We start from the raw sequence: 24,671 nt of genomic DNA on the forward strand, positions 1-24,671 counted from the left end.
TTTATTGGATATTTCCCACTGACAAATACTTAATCTCCTTTCCAATCTCACTACCTTTTAAAATATGCTCTTAAAAATAGGAGTTGGAAATCCTTTGTTCCCCCTCGCATCCATTAATTTAAACAATGCATTCCTCAAGTATATGTTTTCAACTTCACAAAACCAATCATTCAGCTGAATCATCTATTGTGATGAAAGTGACAGAAAATCACATACCTTTGAGGTACACCTGTGGAGGAATAGCAAGAGTTGAAACTAGTCCCCCTGGACAGGGTAGGAGTCTCTGAGAACTGGTGCAGAGATCTAGAATACAAGGGGATCAAAGATGAGTCATGTTGTTTAGATTTTCCCAGAAGGTCCTTGGGACGATGCCCTTTCTCAAGGAAGCAGTTTTGTTTCCTCCTGTTTCTAATAATCCCACAGTGGGCATGCCTTGGAAGGAGGCACTGTGTGCAAAGAGGGGTGCTACTCCTTTCTGAACATTGTAACAGAGTGTGTGAGAATTTAAGTGTTAGGTGACTGTGAGTGTTTATAAAGGTGACAGAATGTCTCACTCTTGACAGATGGCAAATCATTGGGGGGGACCTTTATGGAACACAGCTTTGCTAGGCTCCAACTTGAGGGAAGAAGCTAATATTATGTGATGAAAGATGTACAGCAAACAACCACTGGAGGTACTCCATGTCATTTCTCACAATGAAGAAAGATTTCATAGTTCATGACTAACAGTCTCTAACCTGTGTCCCCAGAGCCCCTGTGGCCAACCATATGCAATAGTAATGAAGTCCCTTACTTCCCAAGACAATGAGAATCACCATATTTAGTATAACTCCATTGCAAAACATTTTAAAGCACTTCCAAAGGAAATTAAACTGTATTATAATACAATTCTGTTTTATGTAGCCCAGGCATATCATGGAGCATATTAGACAGTTGGCATACAATTAAAATTTATCAAACAACCCTCTGCAGATGTCAATGTTCCCAAGGAGACAAGGTTACTAAACTTGAGTTGCTAAATTTGTTTTAGTCCTGTCCATACTGAGTAAGAACATCTGGACCCTGCCTCTCTTGTTTAATTCCATGTTTTCAGTAAAGATGAAAAGGAACACATTGCTGAATAATACAAATTCTACATTAAAAAAACCATAGATCTTGACAGAAGAGGAAAACATAACCTTTTATTTATTTATTTATTGCTTTGTGTACTGGTTAGTATATTTTCTCAACTTGCCTCACAAAACAAAGACACTTATTGAAAGGAAACCCTGGATGGGACGTTCCTGCCACCAGATTAGCCTATAGCAATGTATGTAAGCATTTTCTTGATTGTTCATGGATGGAGGAATTTCCAGTCCATGGTAGTCCCATTTCTATGCAGGTGAGCCTGGCTGTATAAGAAAGGTAGCAGAGCAAGTCACATTCCTCTGTGGTCTGTTTCAGTTCCTGCCTCCAGGTTCCTGCCCTGGTTTCCCTAAGTGAAAGACTTGTAAGCCAGAAAAACCCTTTCCTCCATCAAGCTGCTTCTGATCACCAGCGTCTTATCACAGCATCGGAGAGGCAAACACACACACCTTGTCTCTCTTTCTATAAATTTCAGGGTATTTTTTTTTCACATTTGAGGGCTATAGTCATTTTACAGTGTTCGGTAGCGCAACATAAAAGCAGTACTGGACTTAGATCCAGAAAAATCCATGAATCCATGGTTTTGAATCAACCATGTAGGTATGAGCTTGACCCTAAACAAAGCTCTCAATCTTATTTGGGCTCTGTAGGAGATTTTTTGCTTTAAAATCATTTAATTTAATCAGATCAAAGAAACCGATCACCTAAGGGAGGAAGAATTGTGGAATGTGTGCATTTCAGCACTGGACGTTTAGTTTTCTAGGATTCTGAAATTACAAGATGATCCAAGAACAGGAAGTAGTTCTTCGCCTCAGAGTGCTCAGTCAGTCCCAGCATCTCTTGAACTACACTGTGCCTTAGCATCATCTCAAGGGCAGGCAAAGAATAGTTCTGAACCTCACCTAAGAATTTCAGTTCAGAATGTCTGAGGTGGCCTTTTATACTAATCTAGCTCGTGCAGCTGTACTGGGGAGCACACTCTGAAATCTATTCCCTCCAACATCTAAATAGTAACATCATTTCCAGACAAACCTGGGATTAGACCTTCTGTGAATCAACGCACTGCAGTAGGATGCATTTATGCAAATATTATGACTAAGTTTCACAGCAGGTAAGCATTTGTTGATTGAATCCTCTTATTCTTTATGGTATGTAAGGAAGCTCCAATTCTGCCCCAGCCAGTGAAAACGCTCTAGTCATACCAGCTAAGAAAGTATATTTCACGAGATTCCCAAATTTATACAATTATTAAGAAGAAATTATTATCATTATTTCTACTTCAATGATGTAGCTGTTGAATTTCAGAGTGAAGTGACTACGTACCTCATATAGTCTTTCACAGTCATTTGAACTATTCCTTGTTCATGCAAAGGAGCTGCAATTACAAAAAAAAAAAATAGGGGTAAACATGATTGTCATACATGTCTCCAGGAGAACCTCTGTGGGAGAACATTCCTTTCCAAGAGTGTTACCCGGCACTGTATCTCTGCAATGAACAAGACCCAGACAATGCTAGATTGTGTGAGGGGCAGTGGACACTCAGTGTAGAGAGCTGGGAACTGGGATCAGCAGCGAACAGGAAACTTGGGAAGGTTTCATAGAAAAGATGACAATTGCATTTTGAAGTGTAGATAGAATTTTCTGAACAAAGGTGTCACTTTGTTAGAGATAATTAAAATGGCTGATGTGAAACCCTTTCCTGGAAGTACTCTCACAGGATAACTCAGGGTGCTCAGTCAAGATCACAGATAGAAGGAGAAGGTCAAGGACAGGCTACCATGCAAGGAATATTCAGCAGGCGCCCAGCTCTACCATTCATTTGTATCATGTAGTCTTTTCTATACCATCCAGTTTAGGGCCTATCCTTGTTTTTCAACAGAATGCATGAAACTTAGCCATATTTCCCTGACCATACAGTCAAGTACAGCAAAGTTAAGGAATTTACTACTATCTTTATTATTAATTACAGCATTAACTTTATTTTGCACTAATTATGTGAGGTACTGTGCTAAGCCTACCATTTATACATTTTTATTAATTTTCAGAAAATGCATTTATTTTATTCTATGTACATAACTGATTGCCTTCATATAGGCATGTACAATGCTTTTGAGAAGTCCAGAAGATGTCCTGAAACTAGACTTAAGGATGCTTTTAATCTACCACATGGGTACTGGAATCTGAACTCGGATAATTTGCAAAACACGCAGAAAGCATCCTTAATTGCTAAGTCATCTCTCCAGCTCCTACACAATCTTCCAAGTCCTCATAATAAGTCCTTAAAATGGTGCTTGTTATTTTACACTTGAGGGAAAAGGAAAGGAGAGATCACAGTTACATAAACTTCTCATGGCCGGTAAAATGCCACAGCTTATTTTGGTTTGCTGCTGTTGTTGTTTTCTTTCTTTCCAAAACACCACACTGCCAACAGAATGTCCCGTAGTGTGTTTAAAAGCCAAAAAGACAGATTTACATTTATGTACCAGGATATGAAAAACCATTGTTTTGAGCAAAACATTGTATGTGATGAAGATGGTGCCGAGGGTCCGGTTGCCTGGTAGGTATAAGAAGGATGGTGTTGGGGGAGGCAAAACATCTGTTGGACCTCATAGGGGACACTTAGAAGTCACTGCAGTATTCAGACAGTGTTAGTATAACATGTCGATAGCACCTACAATAGGAAATATTCAGATCATGGGCAGATTTATCATCATGCTCACCAGACTTCTCACTTCTGGCTGTCCTGTTATAGCATGTGCCATGTATGAATGTCGGTGTTGCCACCTGTACTGTGAAAAAAAACTAAAGCTTGCCTCTACCCCAAAGAAAGAACAGGGGAAGGTTTGAATGGTAAAACCTGACAGAAGGAAGCATAAGGAAGACCTTGGATATGCTGAAAGGCTTTAAGCTTGGAGCCAGGATTATTGTCAAGGTAGTGAGTCACTGAATGACTCTAAGGTTCCTAGGAACTTGACTTGAATTTCAAGTTTACATAAAGGTAAGAAGACTCACATGTCACTGTTATTTTTTTTTTCCTACTGCTGTTGTAAGACAGGGTTTCCCTATAGACTCCAAGCTGGACTTGCAGCCAAACTCTTGCTATCTCAGGCTCTCCAGGGCTGGGAGTCCAGGTACATAGCATCATACTTTAAAGAGGGTTTTCAAGGTTCAGCTATCCTGCTACATGATCTTGAAAGATAAAGACTAGGAATATACTAATGTTCTGTTGGTAAGTGGATGATTTTGCTTCTTTGTTCCTTTATGTGTTTGTTTGATACAGGGTCTCACTATGTACCTCTGGGTGTCCTGGAATGTATTATGTAGACAGGGATGAATTAAACACACAGAAACCCATCCATGCCTCCTGTCCAGGGCCCAGGATTAAAGGTATGTGCCACCATACACAGCTTAAATAGAGGATTTTGAATAAGTCAAACATGTACAATTACACTTTAAAGAGTTGGTGGGAGTAAAATACATAGAATGATTAGCAAAGCAAGTGGGACCCTCACAGGAATCAAGTAAGTTGAGAGACATAATCCATTTGAAATGATGTGACCCAGCCTGGAGCTCTTGTATAATATTCCCAACCTAGTCCCGTGGCAGCCATGACTAATCAACCACATCAGTGTTTCAATGAACCTAGATGGGCTGTTTAAATCTTTATGTGACAGATTTTCATATGAGGTGAAGGACATTTGTTGTAATGTTAACAAGTAGCTATTTAAGGAGACGATAATTAGGGGTGGAAATCAATAACTTCACTAAAGTTCATTGCAACTTCACAGAGTATTCTAGGGATTGTGATGCTGCATTTAAACATCAGTATAAGCTAGAGTTCAGAAACAAGTATCCTCACTACTGATCCCTCACCTGCACAGGCATTATCAATCCATAGCAGCACACTTGCTCACTGAAATCAAGTCAGTCTTAGAGCTCCTCAAGATTACGAAATCACAGACAATTGAGTGAAGTTGTCACATGAAAGAAATCTGATTTACCACCTTATTAATCACGTCATAAAAGCAGGCACAGTACAAACTGTAGGCAATTACATGAAGACGATGTCATGATGAATTAAATAGCAAGTTGCCAAATGGAAGGGAAAATAAATTCTGTTTAACATTGTAAGCAAACTTCCCTCTTTCCTTCCCTCTTTCTAGCAGGACAGCGTCTATCATTACTTTGTAATCTACCAAGTGAGCACCCCTGGGCTAGCTCATCAGATTCTGATTTTTTGTCTTGTTTTGTTTGTTGTTTGTTTGTTTGTTTGTTTGCTGTTTTCCTGTACAGCTCTCTCCCTGGAAGAACTCTGGTTCTGGGACATTTGGCTACATGCTTTGCTGTATGCTGCCCTCGTGCTGCCTCCTGCCTTCTCTACTTATCTGTCGTAGGTTTCCTAGAAAATGTGAATGAATGTGTATGTCCAGGCAGGGGCCTGGCACTGTGGCCACAGTGAATTGCTCAAACTGTCAGAGAGGAAATGATCCATTTTCTGATATTGATAAGAAGAGTTAACTTAGCCTTGCTACATTTTAACAAACCAGGACCCTGAGAAAAATCCAGTCACCCAGAAAATCCTAGTTACTGGACTCCAGATCCTCATGCCCTAGAATTCTTTGTGAGATTTCAGTGGCTTTGTGAGATTTCAGCCACACACTACAGAACCCATCCCTCTGCCAGACACTGTAGTGAGGAGCAAGCTGGTTGCCAGGAAACAAAGGGCAGCATCTAGGGAGAAACAAGTTCCTGAAAGTTATCCTGTGTTCTATGGAATGTGATGGAGGCCAGGCTTGTTCACAGTGGGGGTGAGGATGGAAGTGGGGGTTATGTGGTTTCCAGATCCATGGGGAAACCTTACACCTTCAGCACCAGCTGGGCAAAGAGCTTTCTTGTCCTCCATCATGCAACTACATCCTGTGAGGCTTAGCATCATCACCAGTTGGGAGACAGTTGCTCCCTTACCTCAGTTTCATCATTACGGCTGCACACGTGCAGCTATTGAGTGCTGTCCTAGACTCCTGATCCTTTCCTCAATAGTTCTGGAAATGATACAACAATCTGGCTCAGCCAATGCACTCAGACACACAGCTCTCTGTGCTGCCAAGCTGAGAGTCTGAGGACAATTTAGCACAGGGCACCTGATAAGACTTTTAAAAGTAAACCTGATAATTATTTTTTAAAATGTTAAAATTATTACAATTATTAGGCTCACTCACTGATTTCTAGTCCTCATTTCCCACTTCCCTCAGTTCTGGGAGACCAATTTCTGTTTTCATAGCACTTCTGTGAGTTGATGTCTTGAATCTGCAGAAGCAGCAGAGAGCACTGTAAAACTAATTATTCCTTGGTAGTGATTGTTGTTGTTGTTGTTGTTGTTGTTGCTGTTGTTGTTTTGTGATTTGTAAGATAAACTTCCTAGATGCCAAGATCGGACTTGTCAAGGTCAAGGCTTCTCTGGCTCGGTACCAAGATGAGCCTGAAGGAGAGGCACAAGCTGGTGGCTCATGGCGTGCCAGTTCTCACAGGGATTGGAACTCCAAGACTTTCCTTAAAACTTGGAAGTGGCTGCAGCACTAGCCCAGGTGTCTTTAGGGTAGCAATCTGTTTACGGCAGCCTACACTCCAATTTTCTAGTCTTTATGCTGCCTGCTTCATTAGTGATTATCTGCCAGGCTTCTTGAAGCATTTGCTACCTTGAATGAGAGCAAGAATCTGAAGAATGGAGAACACCACAGCAGGAGGGAAACCTTCCCCTATTACCCTAGATGTCCTGAAACTTCTGTAGGCATCAGGCTTAAGGCTGTGTGTGCAGTAGGTAGGGCATACCTGCATCTATGATGCTATTCAGTACCCTGCTAGCTGGGCAGTTTTGATGCTACACTCTATCTTGTTTGGCTTTGATGCTTTCTCTACCATTTCCCCCCTCCAGTACATCTCTTTTGATTTTTAATACTGGCTGAAAGCATTTGGAGAAGGTGAAACAAGGGTCAGCACATTCCTGATAGCCACAGTACCAATTAAAGTAAGAACAAAAGTTCCTGCTCTGTCGAGTTCATTCTCTTCCGTGGTTAAAATTCCAACTCGGCTTCCTTCTAGATATAATCTCTAGCCATCCGCCCTACTGTTAGGTGGACTGGTGCCATCTGAAGCAGCAGATACCACACTTAACCCTGCACAATGTATTACTGAAGAAGATGCAGTCAGATCTGCAGAAGGCACTAATTAGCACCTTTGTTGGCTTAGAAAGCATTTTTTATTTTGGTTTTCCTAAGCATTTCTGACTGATTCATGGAAGACATTTGGTTCTTTGGAATATCGTCCAATAGACTAATCAAATTACAGTTCTGCGATGCTCTAAAATAATAGCTTTCTGTAGCTTTCTGCAAATTTAACTCCTGCCTGACCAGGACTCTTTAGAGAGAATCTACAGTGTGTTCACTTGCTATAAATACTAACCTATACTCTTACCCCGAACAGACTGTTACATATTGGCTAACACTTGCATTCAAAATCTTAAAGCTATTTGGAATCATTTTCTCATTTCCTTGCCCTATGTCCATTTATTTCTTTTCCTCCCATTCCAAACAAACACCAGTAAAAGCCCTTGCCATGGCAAGCCTGGGTTTGTAATAGCTTCTGTTCAAGATGTAACAGCCACTCCCATAGCCAGGAACATCTGTTTCCTTGTTGTAGTAAGGTCATAGGCCACTCCAGTAGAGATGGTCATCAAAAATTGCTCAGGACCATTTTTTAAGCAAAGACATAACATTAAAATCTTATTGGTCTCAGACCTCAGGTACAATTTACCCATTTGAAAGGAGACCTTAGATCACACTCCTATTACGAGCTCATCCTGAGACTATATGTGATTCTCCCTTTCTAGAATTTCAGAAATCTATCATTTGAGCACATCTTATTTAAAACAAAAATTTCTGTCTCCCTCACTGCACAAAACATTTCTTAAAAATGATCTCCTTCCATATGTGTTCCTGCATACATTTAGCTTTCTTTCATCTCTTTGTTTTGTTCAAACTCATTACTTTCCTCACATTGCATGTTCTTGCTTTGTCTCATTGTTTTCTCAATTTTTCATTAACTAGGTGTAGTGTTCTGAGAAAGCTTCCAGCATTATCCTTGTGTTTTTTTTAAGACCTTTCTTTTGACTAGTTTTTGGTCACTGGATTTAGAGATGATCTGTACCCTGGTTAGGATTTCCATTTTGTCTAACAATTGGAGGCAATATCAGCCAAGGGTCACCTGGTAGAACCCAGGATGGATCTAACTTTTTTAAAAGAAAAAGCACATCTCCATGCAGAAGCCAGAAGGAACCTCTCAGAGAACATGGAACTTGGAAAGAGAATTGCCAAGAGGCCATCTGAATTAAACTTTAACTTAGGAGACATTAGATAAAGAAAGATTAAGAACCAGGAGGAGCTGAGACTGTAGGGTCTCATCATAAAGCTATCCTATGCTATGCTCAAATTGCCATGATCTTGAAAGAGTAGAATTCTTGAGAGTAAGAGTCTCCACATGCCTATTCCTTTTCAGAGAGGATGTCTTCAGCATCTACTCATAAATCATTTCATATGGTGTGGGGATTCAATAAGAATAGTCCCCATAAGCTCATATATTTAAATGCTTAGTAAGCAGGGAGTACCATTTGAAAGGGGTATAAGGATAAGCTGATGTGGCCTAGTTGGAGGAAGTGTGTCACTGGAAGGCAAACTTTGAGATTTCAAAAGCCCTTATCAGGCCCAGTCTCTCTCTCTCTCTCTCTCTCTCTCTCTCTCTCTCTCTCTCTCTCTCTCTCTCTCTCTCTCTCTCTCCTCTCTCCAGATCAGAATGTAGAACTCTCAGCTACTTCTCATGTTCTCACCTTGATGATAATGGACTAATAACTGAAACTCTGTGCAAGCCCCAATTAAATGTTCACTTTTATAAGAGTTGCCTTGGTCATGATGTCTCTTCATAGCAATAGAACAATTACTAAAACACCTCAGTGCATACATAAAATAGGTACATAGTCAAACATTTACCCATAATTAATCATAAAGAAGTTTATTTTAAAATATTTTCCATATACATAATATAATTTTATCATTTTAAAAGTTAAATATGCCAGGTGATGTTGGCATAAGCCTTTAATTCCAGCCCTCAGGAGGAAGAAGCAGGCAGATCTCTATGAATTTGAGGCCAGCATGATCTTCCGAAATAGTTCCAGGACAGCCTGAGATATATAAAGAACCCTATGCTGAAAAATTAAAAATACGATTTACATACTAATGAGAGTGATGGGTTCATTTAATTTTATGTATAGAACTAAACTTTTTCTGAATATTTCCTAGGGTGGGGAATTACAGAGCATTCAGTGCTTTTTGGAGCTGAATAGTACAAAATGACAAAAGCATGTTTAGGGCCGTTCCAGAAATTTTTAGAAATTCTGTAATACTTTCAAGCCAAAATCCATGAATGATTTTTATGAAACTCAGGTCAGCAAATCAAACATCAGTTTTTAAGATCAAATTTTCTAACAAAACTCATCTAAAGGTATACTATCTGACACTGATACTCTGAGGAATGATGGTAGGAAAATATTGAACATTTCGCATTCCATAATTAAATCCTTATGTTTCTAGAAGGGCAGAAAACTTTCTACATAGAGTAATTCACTGCCATTCATGACATACAATGGTCCCAAAATACTCCAGGGTATTCTAGGCAGAATTTATTGGTATTGCATAGTGTGTTTGATGTGTTCTGAGAACCAATGTGAAGTCACATGACACAGTACAGTTGACTGCTGCCATAACACTTTGTATTCCATTTCATATTAGATTTGAAATTAAGTTTTGGTCATTGTGTATTCAGAAGCCTTTACTATTGCCGAATTTTTGGTGACCCCCATAGTATGTGAACCCATGTGGAGTCATAGTCACTATTAAGAAGCAGGGAACAACAGACTTTACTCTAAATGCTTTCTCTTCACGGTGTTTAAGAAGCTTCAACTGAATTTACTATGATACAGAGCATCAAGCTCATAAATGGTTTTCTAAATTCTTATTATTCTTCCTTATTTCAGGAAACAAACTAATGTATTTCTCTGTTGACTTGTCTAAGGATTGGCACATGCCTGCAACTATATGGTCCTGGGGAGAAGAATAAAAAGAGTTCAAGGCCAGCTTAAGCAATATAACAAGTTCCTGTCTTAAAAGAATCTAATCTGTATCTGAGTTGTGTACTGCTTCCTTAGCACCCACAAGATCCTGTGTTCAGTTTCTAGTACTAGAAAAGTAGAAAAATCAGAATATTGAAGAAGCTAAATCAACTAACTGTCTACCAAGTAGTAATGATCATTAACTATATCTGTTCTAGAAACTGTTTTTCTGATACAGGAAATTGTTCTGGTCTTTTCACTCACAATGATGCACCATCATGTTAATCACGTCAATGGTGTTACTCTCCATGTTGAAGCATTCCTTCATCCTGAATGTCTGATCTTTACATTATAATGACTTCATACTTTCACAGTCAGGTAGTAGTGTCATTCAATCTGTCCTCAGGAGTTGGCAAGGCATTTGCAACAAACTTACTTCAATATGGAATCTATGTCAAAGATATTGGTCTGGGATGATGGTCCTTATGCACATGATCCTTGGCAACTGTGTCCTCAAAGAGGCTTTGAGTGTCTGGTTATGGCATGGGTAGATCTTTGGTGCTCTACTAAGCCCATATGGTCAAACTGGCAGTAAGAGGCCAATAGGAGAACGTTGTCTGGATTCAGCAGGTTTTACTTGCTTATAAGTCACCGTCTTAGACAATCTTCTGGGATGACTTAAAGAAAACCAGAGAGAGTTTTGCTGCAGTGCCTTAATATTTGTTATCAAACATGGCTGAAGGTAAGAAAGCATTATTCATAATGTCTGTGTTAGCTGGCAAGGAACTGGGAAGGGCAGCTGCAAGTCTTCTGCAATTATTAAAATTAACATGGAAACAAGGGAAAGTATCCAGCACACTTAGAAGGAGAACTTTCCGTCTGGGTTAGGCTACTGTCTCTGGGGTAAGTAGGAAGATAATGTGACTTCACCTTATATCCTCTCTGGAGTTTTTGAGTTTTAACTTTATTATTTCTCAGCAGTAACTGCTTCCCTGGCTTCAACTTATTCCCAGTGTGGCTCTGGAATTCCATAAGCTCTGTGTAATTTTTATGCACATATAGTCTCATAGAAGGATGCAAGTCTAGTTCCTGCCTACTTGTAACTATCTGTGACCAAAAGTCATGGCACTTTACATTCAAATTCTTTGACTGAAACAGAAGAATGAGAACCAGCCGTGTTCCCACATGGGTTCCTGAGTTCAAAATATGATCAATGAGAGCCACCTTGGAGGACAAAATCTCAGTTAGCTTGTAGAAGCTATTATTAAAAGCTTTCCTGATGACTGCCAAGTAGAAGCTGTGCCCTCTGACCTCAGAACCACAGAGAGAGACCATGCTTTCCCTCCTGCTGTGCCTTTGTAGTTCACTAACTTGGCTCTGATGAAGCCAGACTTATGAACCATGAGTTGCATTTTCCAGGAAGTGCAGTGTTTAATACAGTGTAACCAAAGGAAGGAGGAGTGCTGGCCTCCAAGTATGACACAGGCAAGAGTCAAAGACAGGTCTATGTGGGAAAATATATCTATGTTTTTGTCTCTTCCTTGAGTGTTAAGTAATATGAATAGAGAGGCAATTATATTCAATTTATTAGAGACAAATGTTCAGAAATTTTGACTTCATGGAGGCCTTGTGTTAAAAATGAAGCAATTTCAAAGAATTGTGACTAAACTGCCTTCTAAAACCTCATGTTTCTACTTGTAGATTAATGCTTTCCTTATCTGCCATCAGAGACGTGTCTCATTATAGCCTACAGCAGTTAAGACAGAAACATATAACTAGGCAGTGTGGAGAGTAAAGGACAGCTGAGTGCTTGACCCATAATGGTCATAAAAACGCTCTCTCTGAGGGTCAAGGTCTTATCCCGGAAGGAGGATGAGAAGAATGGAAGGGTCAGAGTATGACAAGGTATGTAGTAAAAAGATTTCTCTGGAATGATATGGCCTTGCAGTCGATGAATCTACTGCAGGTGTGAAATCTTGCACAAGAGTGGGCATATCTACACTTTATCATGGAAGAGGAAAGGTTTCATGAGGTCCATCTCTTCCTGAGTAATTATTGACAGCTAATGGTGAGTATGGAAGGGCATCGCTTTCTTTAGTCATGAAGTTACTGATTGGTTGGATATAATCCAGGAAATGACTTCACCCATGCTCACGTGAGCAACCCTAAGTAAACTCAGTAGAACACGCATATGACATAAAAATAGAAAGGGCTTCCTGCGAAGAAGGGGGAGATGGTGAAAGGAAAGACTGAAAATGACAGGAGGTAATGAGTGATGACTAAAACTCATTATGAACATGATGACACTTTCAAAGAATAAAAAGATCAAATTTAAAATGTAGAGCAACTGAGTGTAGGAGGGAATTTCAATAAAATTTTCAGTTTAAACTTTAAAAAAGTTGAAAGTTTTAAAAAGCAAAATGCTCCAATTTAAATCGACTGGCAAGAAATGGTCAATATTAATTGAAGATGGTGGTAGAGGATATAAAGTAATTAAGAACAACAAGGTAAGTTACTATAAGACTAATAATTGTTTCTGTAATCATTATATTCCTAGTTTATGTCATATTTAGACATATTATTTAGGCAAATAATCAGTTCTAGGACATTATTTTTAACACATATGATCAAGGTGTCTTGGAGTTGATGCTGATTCTCATTTTTACTCACAAGATTTCATCTGATCTATCTGAGAGGCACTTATGAAATAAGTACATTTTATAATGGAGAGATCTCAGATCCCATGAAGTCTGGCATTTTCATTTAATAAAGATGGAATGCACGAGACCTGTACTCATTACTTTAATAACGTTATTTTCAAACTCCAGGGAGGCAGTGTGATACACTTTCTGCCTCAGAAACACTTTCGCTCTTTGTTTTAAAATTTAGTCATTTGTTCATCACTAGAATAAACATATCATTAGAAAAAAAGAGAGAAATATTAAGTTCAATACCAAAAAAAAAAAAAAAAGAAAGAAAGCAAAGGAGAAACTGGGGTTAGAAATAAAACTACAGTATATTATGAAAAATTAATTTTTTTTACATAATTGTATCCTTATAAATGTCTACATAGGCCCAGAGAGTTTCTTGCTAGTCTGAGTGTTTTATGGTAGCAAGAGTTCTGGTTTCAGCCTATCATCCACTGCTGGGGATGAGTCCAAGTCTTATAAAATCAGGAGAGAAAATGGACTTATTTCCAAGAGCCTCTTCTGAGTCTCCCTTGAGGAAGTTCTAGTAGCACAGGTCCCTTTCGCATACACATCTACTCAGCTCCACAAAGCACAGCTGGGATGGGTTTCTTGCCTTACCAGAATGGTTGATGGCTTGCTGGAAGTTTTCATTTACAGAGACACTATAAAAGAAACAAAGCACTGTGAGCTCAACAATGTACGTAAATAGATTATTACCATGTTGCTTTTGTAATTAAACTGATGAACAAAAAAAAAATCAGGCAGTTGAATGCAAATAACATTCCACTTTTGCACTTTTAGGTTGACATACAGCTTTTGAAGTAATGCAGCAATCCTCAAGTACTCGGTTAATATGAAAACCCATACTTCTCACACCCTGGGAACCCATGGCTGAGAGCCCATTCCAGGGAGGGCAAACCAACATTATTTTCATGAAGCTTTGCAAGAGAAATGTATAAAGCACACAGACATGCAAAAAATAAAATAAAATAAAACACCACTTACAAGAATTCAGAGTCCAGCCACTGCTGGATACTTTCCTGTTTGGAATTTTCTACAAAGAAAAAGAAAGAACCAGATCTGTTAGTCAAAGCACAACCAGCTACAATGACCCACTCTATCATCTGCCACGCTCAGCGGCTCTGTTTCCTACATAGGGAGTCACATGTTCATGTAAGCATATTCATTTTCCCCCTGGAGGCACAACCTCCTGTTTTCCATAATCAGCCTCTTCCAAGAATGGATGTAAACTTGCCAAAAGCCTATAACTTAAGGAAAAAAGGAACAAAACGTAAAGGACTAGCAAAATGAATCAACGGAGGTGAGAGGTGGTAAAGTGGCTGTGAAATTGCCTAGCGTGAATACAGTGAATAGAAAAGTGTATGAGACTTTTGTTTCTCTCTTGTTGGCCCTAAATCACCACGGAACCTCTCCTTATTAAATCCCAACATTTACCTAAGGCAGCTAGCCAGCAATGTTTATTTGCAAGGAGTTCTCTGCCAGGTTAGAAACCAGATTTGCATTCATTCCAGGGACAAATTGTCATAGAGTCCCAGGATCTCCAAAGCCAACCTGTGTTTAAAAGGCTCCAGCCTTTTAAGGTGGCTCGAAAAACAGAAAAGGGAAAGGGAAAGGAGATGAACAGAACCGGTTCTGAGAGACATTTGCTCTAGTTCTTGTTAACGACTACCTCATATCCTGAGCTCAGTCTGACTTTATCCATGAAATACTTGAATAATTCTCACATAGACTATTGGGTAAAGCCAACCAGCCAGTAAACCTGGGAGTTGTGGAGTGGTCTTCATTTGTGGTGCTATGCATGCACAGAATGGGAACGTTTTCTTCTTTATTACTTTTTATGTTAGTCAAATGATCACCAGAGCCTCATGCAAGATGCCCAAGAAACTTTAAATAAAATGGTGTTCTGACACAAGGTTCACTGGGAGCTGGGAAGATGGCTTGTGGTTCAAGTGCTTGTTGTACTAACATAAGGAACTGCATTTGGATCCCCAGCACCTACGAAAGAACAGGGTGTAGTTGCACTAGTAGGACCCAGATTACTTATTCTAATTGGAGGTCAGTCTAGCTGAATTGCACAACTCCAGGTTCAGTGAAATTACTTCTCTATCTGCCTCTCTTACATACATGTATACAAAGAAGAGGAAGAAGAAAAAGAAAAAGAAAAAGAGGAAGAGGAAGAGGAAAAGGAAGAGGAGGCAGAGGAAGAGAGGATGGGGAGGAGGAGGACCAGAGGTTGGTGGGGGGAAAGAAGAAAGAAACAGAGGAGGAAAGGAAAGAGGAAGAAAAAGGAAGGAGGAAGCAGAGGAGGAGGAAGAGAAGGAAAAGGAGGAGGAAGAGGAGGAGGAGGAGGAAGGGGAGGAGGAGGAGGAGGAGAAGGAAGAGAAGGAAGAAGAGATAGAGAAGGAAGGAGAAGCTTTTTTAATTGTGCCTGAATGTAACTTCAGAGTCCTGGAATTTAGGATGAGGGTATTGGAATGGAAAGGAAGCAGTGTTTATTGCTTAGTTGGTCTATTTGTGCTGAAGTCAGAACGTCCATTTTATAGACTTGCCGGGAATCATGCCAGGAACACTTGTTTCTTTAATATGAAGTTCAAGTCTTTAGAATTAACTTGCTCCCACGCAAAAGCCTCACATCCCTCATTGCCCACAGCAGAGCACTTCCTAGATTTCTAGAAGGACCCTTACCTTGCACAAACACAGTGACCACTGGGTTTTCTTCTTCAGAATCAGGAAGCAGATGCCCATCCAGAGGTGCCCATGCCCTCTTGGTATGTCTTAAGATATCTCTCTTTCTCTTCTCCAGGCTGGCTCTGGGGGTGTCAGATCCTTGTAATTTCTCCATTATCATGAGAATGATTCCACAACCTTACTGAAACCACACAGGCAGACAAACCAGGTACAATGAGTTCAGAACAGGGCTTTGTCCCAGTGACAGAGAGGATTCTTAGAAACAACTGAGCCACCCAGAGTCACTGTCTCACTGAGACAGACTCCCCTACTCAAGCAGAATCCCTGCTGATTTGGGCAGAAGTATTTCCTTATTATGGCCAGACGTACCAAGGGAGTAACTTAGCATTGCCAGACACAAGCCCACATCCACACTGACGGTTTCAGTCTGTGTACTGACATGTGGCTAGAGAATAGAGAAATTGAATTTTGACACGATCCTTACTTGCCATGCTAGTCTGAACTTTGAGCACATAACAGGTATTTTAAAAAAACAAGTAAAAATTAAGATAGTGAAGTTCAGGTTCAAAACCACTCTTTCTGCTTAAATTATTGTCTTAAATTGTTTCGGTCAGTATTGATTCAGTCTTTAAATTCATAGACATGACTGAAGAGACAGAAAGACTCCAGCAGCATTCATACCATCCTTGTATTGGTGCGTAATCGCAAGTCACATTACACATAAACTGTCATTTGCAACATGTGTCTGAGAAAGGCAAACCATTCTGACTGACTGCAAATATCTGATTATTCTCTCTTAATTTCAGGCACACATCCCAGATGTGATTGTCAGGAATACTTCCCTTACATGCTTTATACACTAAAATGGTACCATTTGTGTAAATTCAGAACTAATACTTAAGGTGACTATTAATTTTACATTCTAAATGCTAAAACCAAGGAGTTTCAAATAGTTAAATATAAGGCCCAAAAGATGGACATTTTATTCAAGAATATTAACCTTTGAGTATCCTCTGCAGCAAATTTTAAAAAATGACAATAAGTCAAGGCACAAGTAATAGAAATCAGTTTATATTTCATACTCAATGCAGTTGTATACTAGAATTCATAACACTACAAAACTTAATGCCTATGTTTTGCATTAAAAGTGTAGTCATTTAATTTTGCACAGGCTTTTGACACTGTCATATTTAAAGAAAAGGTTGTCTTACATCTTGTAGGTGTGAATGAAAAATCAGAGGCAAATTTTAACAAGGCAAAATTTCACAAGAAACAAAATTCAAAACTCTGCACAAGGATATCCTGAAATGTGACACTCATTAAAGAAACAGAAAGCTTTAACAACAGAGCAACAAGGTTCCTCAAATTATATGATACTTTTCTTGGTCTGAGCTGAAGATTTTGCTTAGAGAGACAGGAATTACCAAGTCGCTGATTATGTTCTGAGCGGGAATGTCACATGCCATCAAGCCACTGCTTTGTGCAAATCACTGGAAGAATTGTTTCATTTTAGATAGATCATTTTAGTTCTATTTCCAAGTTTCTACTCTATAATAGTAAATTCTACCCCAGCCTCCAGTTTTACTCAACTATTGAAAACTTTTTCTCTGCCACATTGATTGTATTTTCTACAGATTATAAAAAAATCTGCCCCCCAAAGTGGAAATTGTGCTAGAAGCAGGTGTCAGAGACCTATTGGTAAAGGAAGTCTCTTGTTCACTTTGCCTTAGTGGGTACCTTCCAGTTAGCAAATAAGTTTGCTTCTGGATATAAGTCCCTGATGCTTGAATGGCCATCTTTGACATCTATTTACTGGACCTTCAAAGCACCTCTTTAGACAAGGACATAAACTAATTGAATGGTAGCTTTGAATTGTCCCATGGTAGCCAGGCAGAAATTGTGCTGCATGAACCCTGATATCTTCTTCCTGGAACCCCTTTGTTTCCAGGACCATTTGAAAACTAATTCTGGCCAGTTTCACCTGACCCTAGGAGAAAGCTTACATCTTGATTATGTTGTCACCAAAACCTGAAATGTCCAGTCCTTTCTCACCCAAATCCTATTTTGAAGGCCATGTGTGTGTGTGAAGAGACTCACTGGTATGGATAGTTTATATCATGTTTCATTTTAAAAACGCAAAGCTATAGGTACCAAATCTTTACTTTGTACAAGAAGCTACTATGTTGAACAACATCAATCCAACTGTTCCTATCTCTTAGTCCTGTAGCAGAGTCAGGAAATGTAAAGTTCCAAGGCAGTGATGACATTACAGTGCCAAGAGTGTAGTATTGCACATCAGATTCCAGAGCAGCCCATGGACCAGGCCAAATGATCATGGGAAAGGAAATTCCAGGTAGTTTGGGCAGTGATTCATTGGCTGTCTTGTTTGCTTAGTTTTTCTTTTGAATTATTTCTTTATTTTTCATGTGAGCACAAGCCATGGAGACAAAACAGAATTCAGAGGTCTATTCTCTCCTTCCATGACCTGAGCTCTGAGGATTGAATTCAGGTCATCAGGTTCGGTAGCAGTTTGACTTTACCCAGTGAATGACCCATTTCAGCCAATCCCATTCTTGGTTCTTTTGTGGTTAAAATAGCAAATTTGACAGGTCAGATGCCCTGACTCTCAGCTCTGTTGCATTCTGAACTTCGAAGAAATTGTCAAACTTATTATATATTGCATTACTTCACTCTTGGAGTAGTTGTGAAATAACTAGTTCATATGAAAGAATTAATGGGAAGTCTATTCAAAACAACCACTGATTATATTTTCCAGCTCTTCCTTCTCTTTTCTTTTTTTTCCTTCTCATCATTATTCTGTCAAGAATTGCCAAGTGAAAGAAATAAATCACCAATTGTTTTAGTTTTGGTACTTTTCTGCCTAATTTTATGTCAACTTGATACAAGGAAGTGGAAACTTCAACTGAGAAAAAGTCCCCATCAAATTGACCTATGGAAAAGCCTATGAGACATTATTGGATTTTCTCTCTTTTTTTTAATTGGATATTTTCTTTACGTATGTTTCAAATGTTATCCTCTTTCCCCTGGGTTAATCCTTTATCCCATTCCCCTCTCCTACTTCTATGCAGGTGCTCCCCCACCCATTTACCCACCAACTCCCTCCCACCTTCCCACCCTGGCATTTCCCTACACTGGAGCATCAACCCTTCACAGGACCAAGGGTCTCTCCTCCTATTGATGCCCGACAAGGCCATTCTCTGCTACATATGTAGCTGGAGCCATGGGTTGATCCATGTATACTCTTTGGTTGGTGCTTTAGGCCCTGGGAGCTCTGGGTGTCTGGTTGGTTGATATTTTTGTACTTCCTATGGGATTGCAAACCTCTTCAGCTCCTTTCGTCCTTTCTCTAACTCTCCATTGGGGACCCCGTTCTCAGTCCAATGGTTGGCTGAGAGCACTGCCTCTGTATTTGTCAGGATCTGGCAGAACCTCTCAGGAGACAGTTATATGACAACTCCTGTCAGCATGTACTTCTTGACATCCACAATAGTGTCAGGGTTTGGTGATGTATATGGAATGGATCTCCAGGTGGGGCAGTCTCTGGGTGGCCCTTGTTCAGTCTCTGTTCCACACTTTGTCTCCACATTTCCTCCTATGAGAGCATCCATATTTTGGTCTTCCTTCTTCTTGATCTTCACATAGTTTGTGAATTGAATCTTCAGTATTCCAAGTCAAGGGTTAATATCCACTTATCAGTAAGTGCATATCATGTGTGTTCTTTTGTGCCTGGGTTACCTCACTCAGAATGATATTTTCTAGTTCCAACCATTTACCTAAAAATTTCATGAAGTCATTGTTTTTAATAGCTGCGAGTAGTACTCCATTGTGTAAATGTACCACATTTTCTGTATCCATTCCTTTGTTGAAGGACATCTGGGTTCTTTCCAGCTTCTGGCTATTATAAATAAGGTTGCTATGAACATAGTGGAGCATATGTTGGAGCATCTTTTGGGTATATGCCCAGGAGTGGTATAGCTGGGTTCTCAGACAGTACTATGTCCAATTTTCTGAAGAACCACCAAGATGAACACTCAATTCTGAACATGTATGCTCCAAATGCAAGGGCACCCACATTCATAAAAGAAACTTTACTAAAGCTCAAGGCACACATTGTTTATTAATTAGTGATTGATGTGGGAGGGCCCAGCCCATTATGGAAGGTGCCATCCCTGTGGTGGTGGTCCTGGCTTCTATAAGAATGAGGGCTGAGCAAACCATGATGAACAAGCCAATAAGCAGCACTCCTCTACGGCCTCTACATTAACCCTTGTCTCCATGTTCCTGCTGTATTTAATTTCCTGTTCTGCTTTCCTGTCGTGGTGGACCATGATATGAAAGTTGAAGCAAAATAAACCCTTCTTCCTCCAAGCTTCTTTTGGTTATATTGTTTTATTACAACAATAGAAATCCTCACTTATACAATTTCTATTACTGTGATAAAATATTGTTAGGGGAAAAGAGGCTTTATTTTATTTTACATTTCTAGGATCTAGTCCATCATTGAGAGGAAGTTTGTCTAAGAACTTAATCCATAGTCAAGATCAGGGAGAAGCAATGGGTAGATGCTGCTTGCTTACATCCAGGTTTCTCCTCTCCTTTATAGTTCAGGATCCCTGCCTTGGGAAATTGCTACCTGGGATGAGATGGTTCCTTTTACATAATTGAAAAATAGAGAGATTCACTTTGCGTGAACAGAACATGTTCACATACCAGTCTGATAAAGACAAATACTCAAATGAGGCTCTTTCCCCAGGTGTTCTAAGTTGTATAAAGTTGACATTTAAGACTAATCATTAGACTAACCAATACAAGAAAACAGATTTGACACTAAGTTGAAACTAAGGTTTGTAAATAATCCATGTTGTCCTGAAATAACTCAGTAGGATAGCAGAAACCTCTGGAAGTGTGGGAATACAGTGTTTCTACAACTGAGGTAACGTAAAGTCTCTGAGGCATGCTAGAAGCTTTTAGCAGGGTCTTGAAATTTCTTCAAAGTGTACATGATCTCATGGGTACAGGCTGCAGTTTCTGACAATGGTCATGCCTTTTGAATGTTCCCTGTGGTCAAGAAGGTAACTTCATAAAGGAAAAATAACCCTGACAAAGTCCACAGGGACCCTGACAGGGTCACAGAGATCTCTTCAACCACCTCCTTGAGCCTAATCTTGTCACTGTTATCAGAGCTGTTCTGCGCCCCTTCATAAGATCTATAATGTCATCCATACCTACCTTCTGCTCCTCTACCTTTTTCATACACTGACTCCCTCAGTTGTAACTCTTAGGAAATGGTTCCTTTAGGCTACACAGTATTCTGGTAGGACCTGCCTATTTCCAGCCCTGGATTTGCTCATGGATATCTATAACTTGTTTTTAGGCTCATGTTTTCTAAAAGATTATTATTAAAACCTTCAGTATTACTCACTTCACTATCAAAACTAAGACTCTAACCCTGAGAAGTTGATACATTGAGAGAAGTAGAGAATGAGCATCACCTCACTGTGTCTGTGGGTCACATTCCTGTGAGTGATATTGCTTATCTGGCCCAATCTTCTACCCTTTTCTGACTCTCTTAATCCCCAGAGCTCACACACTGCCTGCCACCCACTGTCCCCTGCATTCCTACCTCATCACTGAATACCCCCTTATCTCCAGTATCTAACTGAAACACGGGTGTGATTGCCCTTGTGCTTTCCCTCTCAAGCCAGGACCGTCTGTCCCTTCTGTCATACAATTTGAACTATATATTTGGGGATGGTATACATTTATTTTGTGCTCATCTTGCTGTTTTATGCTCTTGCTTTCTCTGCATATGTCATCAGACCATGGAGTCATGAATGTCCACTGCATTCATCCTCATACACTGCCAATAATAAGGCAGCTTTCCTGTCATTTTTCAGAAACATTTCCTTATCATTGTAGATAGTCAAGAGACCCTCTATCACTAGGTCCCTCAGTCCATCACATTTTTATTCTGTTTCCACTCAATTCCTATGCTCATTCTTTATATATATCACTAGAAAATGGCCTCCCAAATCCCAAATTAAGCATTTGCTATTACTTCTTTTTCTTTTCTAAAAAGATTTATGTATGTATGTATGTATGTGTATGAGTAAGGTTCTGTCTTCAGACATACCAGAAGAGGGCATAGGATACCATTACAGATGGTTGTGAGTCACCATGTAGTTGCTGGGAATTGAACTCAGGACCTCTAGAAGAGCAGTCATTGCTCTTAACCTCTAAGTCATCTCTCTGGCCTCTGCGATTGCTTCTATTCTATTCAAAATTTCTTTGGACACCATCTTTGTCCTTTTTGTGTCATTGGCCCTTTGCTGGAATAGTCTATCCACATTAAAACACACTATAATATGATTCATCTTACAATAATCTTCTACCTGCCCTCTCAAACCCTCCAACCTTGCCTTGGTTTTATAAACCAGTGATGTTGACTCCCAAACTTAAACTTCCAAATTTTGCCTATCTGAACTTCAGGCCACACTTTTTCCCTTTCCTTCACATTTCCACATGAATATTTGTAGACAAACTTAGTGTGTGCCACACTGAATTCTTCTTTGTTTCCTTGGTTCCATTCTTAGCTCCAAATGTATTTTCCCTTCTTTCAGCATTCTGCATCTTAACAAATTGCATCTCCATTAGCATACCTGCTCCCATCGCTCAAATTTAATCCTAAAATGGAGGATTACCATATAGCTCAAAACATCCATTTCCACTGCTATCAAACTGACAGAAACAGAACCTACAGTCTCTCTTGGGTCTAGTAGGAGGCCCTGTCCACACACAACCCATGCCTTCCCTAAGTAACTGAGCAAATCATTAGTGCTTCAATCTTTATGCTACCCTTTCACAATCTCTAGAAACTGTAGTCATCACTTCCTCTTAATTTAAACAAACTTTTAACTAGGTTTTAAAAAAACTACACTTCCAGATTTCTTCCTACTTAGTGTCGCAGCATTCTTTCTCAAGTTCGTTTCTAGTTTCCTAGATTCTAAGGTTTGGGCATTCAGTCTTCAGTGTCCATTTTTCCCTTCTCTCTACAACTTTTCCCTATGTGAACATGTCTGTATTAGTTTCACTGTAACCCATAACTTGCTGTAAATTGCTATTTTAAGGTATTGGTTTTTCTTTGGTAAGCCTGTTTTTATCTTTCAATTTAGTCACCCTGTTTCTTAACTACCTTAATCACTCTGAGAGTTTCTCCAGGACAGATGTCTTCCTAATCTTATCATATTAACATAAGTAAGGTACTGAATGTGTACTTACTGAAAGGGGATATATGTCAATGAATACCAGAAATAGCTAAGCAGTGTCAAGGTGAAGCTGATTGAAATAGGAAAGGCTAGAAAAGAGGCTGCTACTACACATTTATCAGGAATGGTTCACAGCATCAAGGGGTAGTGCATAGTACATGTGAATTAGAAAAATAGTGTGGTATACATACATGTGAACACAAACAAACTATATTCTTATCATAGTAAGTACCACCTAAAATATAGTCTAAAGCTATCAGGATACTTCATTTTCACTTCTCCTATTAGCCTCTCAACAGCTGATAAGCAAATAAAAGGTTTAATCCATCACCAGGGAAACAAAAAGCTTGTAGTTTCCAATTTAATTAATCAACAAATAGCTGTCACCTGGCTGGATGACACTAGACATGTAGTTTCAAGTTTTCTTGGAATGTAATTTCTATTCACATAATAGGAAGGAATTGAAAGAGATGAGATAACTTTGCAATTTCATTATTCCATCTTTATCTTTCCTACAGACTATTTAATATGTGGCTAATGGTGCTCATACTTAAAATATTTTAAAACTATATTCAACAAAATGACATGAAGAGGAAGAATAAGCCATTGTTCCTACTACTATAAATTTGGAAGATGGGAAGATACAAAAGCTCAAACAACAAAGTCAGGCCAGGAATGCCCTTCTGCTCTTCATTCTTATCCAAGTATCAAAGTCCCACAAACACTAGTAAAGATTTCCAAATGATTCAGAAAAGTAGAGGCAGATCCTTGGGAAGAGCGTGTTCCATCAACACTCTGCTGGGAGGAACAGACCGTCTGTGATGATTTGGTCTGTGGGTGGCTTCCTCCCACCATGAATATGTGAAGGTGCCTCACTCCTGCCATTTAGGAGCAAGCTGGATTTCAAGACAAGACATTTGTGCCCCAGCCGGAACCTAATGTCAGACTTTCTGAACTTGGAGTTAACATCTTTTGCTAGGGAAAATAAGCACAAGATTATTAGTTGAAAGACACTGCTTCCAGGAGACCTGCAACAGCTTCAAGATGGATGACATCAGACCTACTGGCGCATCCATTGCTAGCACTGTGTTACTCACTTCTAAACTTTGAAGCTTAAAAAAATTCTTCAGTGACTTCCTTGACTATTCCCTTGGTTACCCTGCTGTCCTTTCCACACTGGCTTTGCCTCATCCTATCAAGGAAGGGAAAAGAGAAAAGGCGAGAGAACATCAGGGATGCTCACGTAACTCATCTCCTATCCCTCCACGGCTGTGATCTAAGTTCCTTCAAGTTTATCAAACTCTAAAGATGGAAAACTAAGGTTTATCAATCTGTTTTCCTGTCTAATCATGTTGCCTACAGGTCCTGCTGCAAGCAGTGACCATTTCTTCCTTGGACCCTGTTTTATTGTACTAAAATAGAAGTAATTTTTGAGCTCTTCTGTTGTGGTTTGCCCTGAAGTTATCTATATTTTGATGCTAATTCCACTGCCCCAAGGACAGCTACCTAGTCAAGGACTCAGAACTCAGGTGACTTCACCAGAACCACCTCCCCATTGAATTTGTAAAGTTCAGGTGAACGGCAGGTATAGAATAGAAGGAGGCCTGTCATTGGAGGAGAAAGAAGGATGGGCGGGAGAGAAATTTGAAGGAAGAGGAGGAGATGAGAAGAGAAAGGAGAGACAGGTGGGAGAGGGGAGAGAAG

General features: G+C 39.6%; 1 protein-coding gene across 1 annotated transcript in view; it reads right to left on the reverse strand.

Annotated features, from left to right (window-relative positions):
• Positions 1–24,671, reverse strand: part of Itprid1 (ITPR interacting domain containing 1) — a 131,169-nt gene that overhangs the window by 75,287 nt on the left and 31,211 nt on the right. The window contains exons 2-6 of the mRNA XM_032905149.1: positions 15,679–15,862; positions 13,978–14,026; positions 13,591–13,634; positions 2,449–2,500; positions 217–303 (exon numbers count right to left, since the gene is read on the reverse strand). Of these exons, the coding sequence (XP_032761040.1) occupies positions 217–303; positions 2,449–2,500; positions 13,591–13,634; positions 13,978–14,026; positions 15,679–15,841 (395 nt within the window). The 5' untranslated portion in view covers positions 15,842–15,862. The remainder of the gene's footprint in view (positions 1–216; positions 304–2,448; positions 2,501–13,590; positions 13,635–13,977; positions 14,027–15,678; positions 15,863–24,671) is intronic.

The sequence above is a fragment of the Rattus rattus genome, chromosome 6 (assembly GCF_011064425.1).
Source record: "Rattus rattus isolate New Zealand chromosome 6, Rrattus_CSIRO_v1, whole genome shotgun sequence".
Classification (NCBI taxonomy): domain Eukaryota; kingdom Metazoa; phylum Chordata; class Mammalia; order Rodentia; family Muridae; genus Rattus; species Rattus rattus.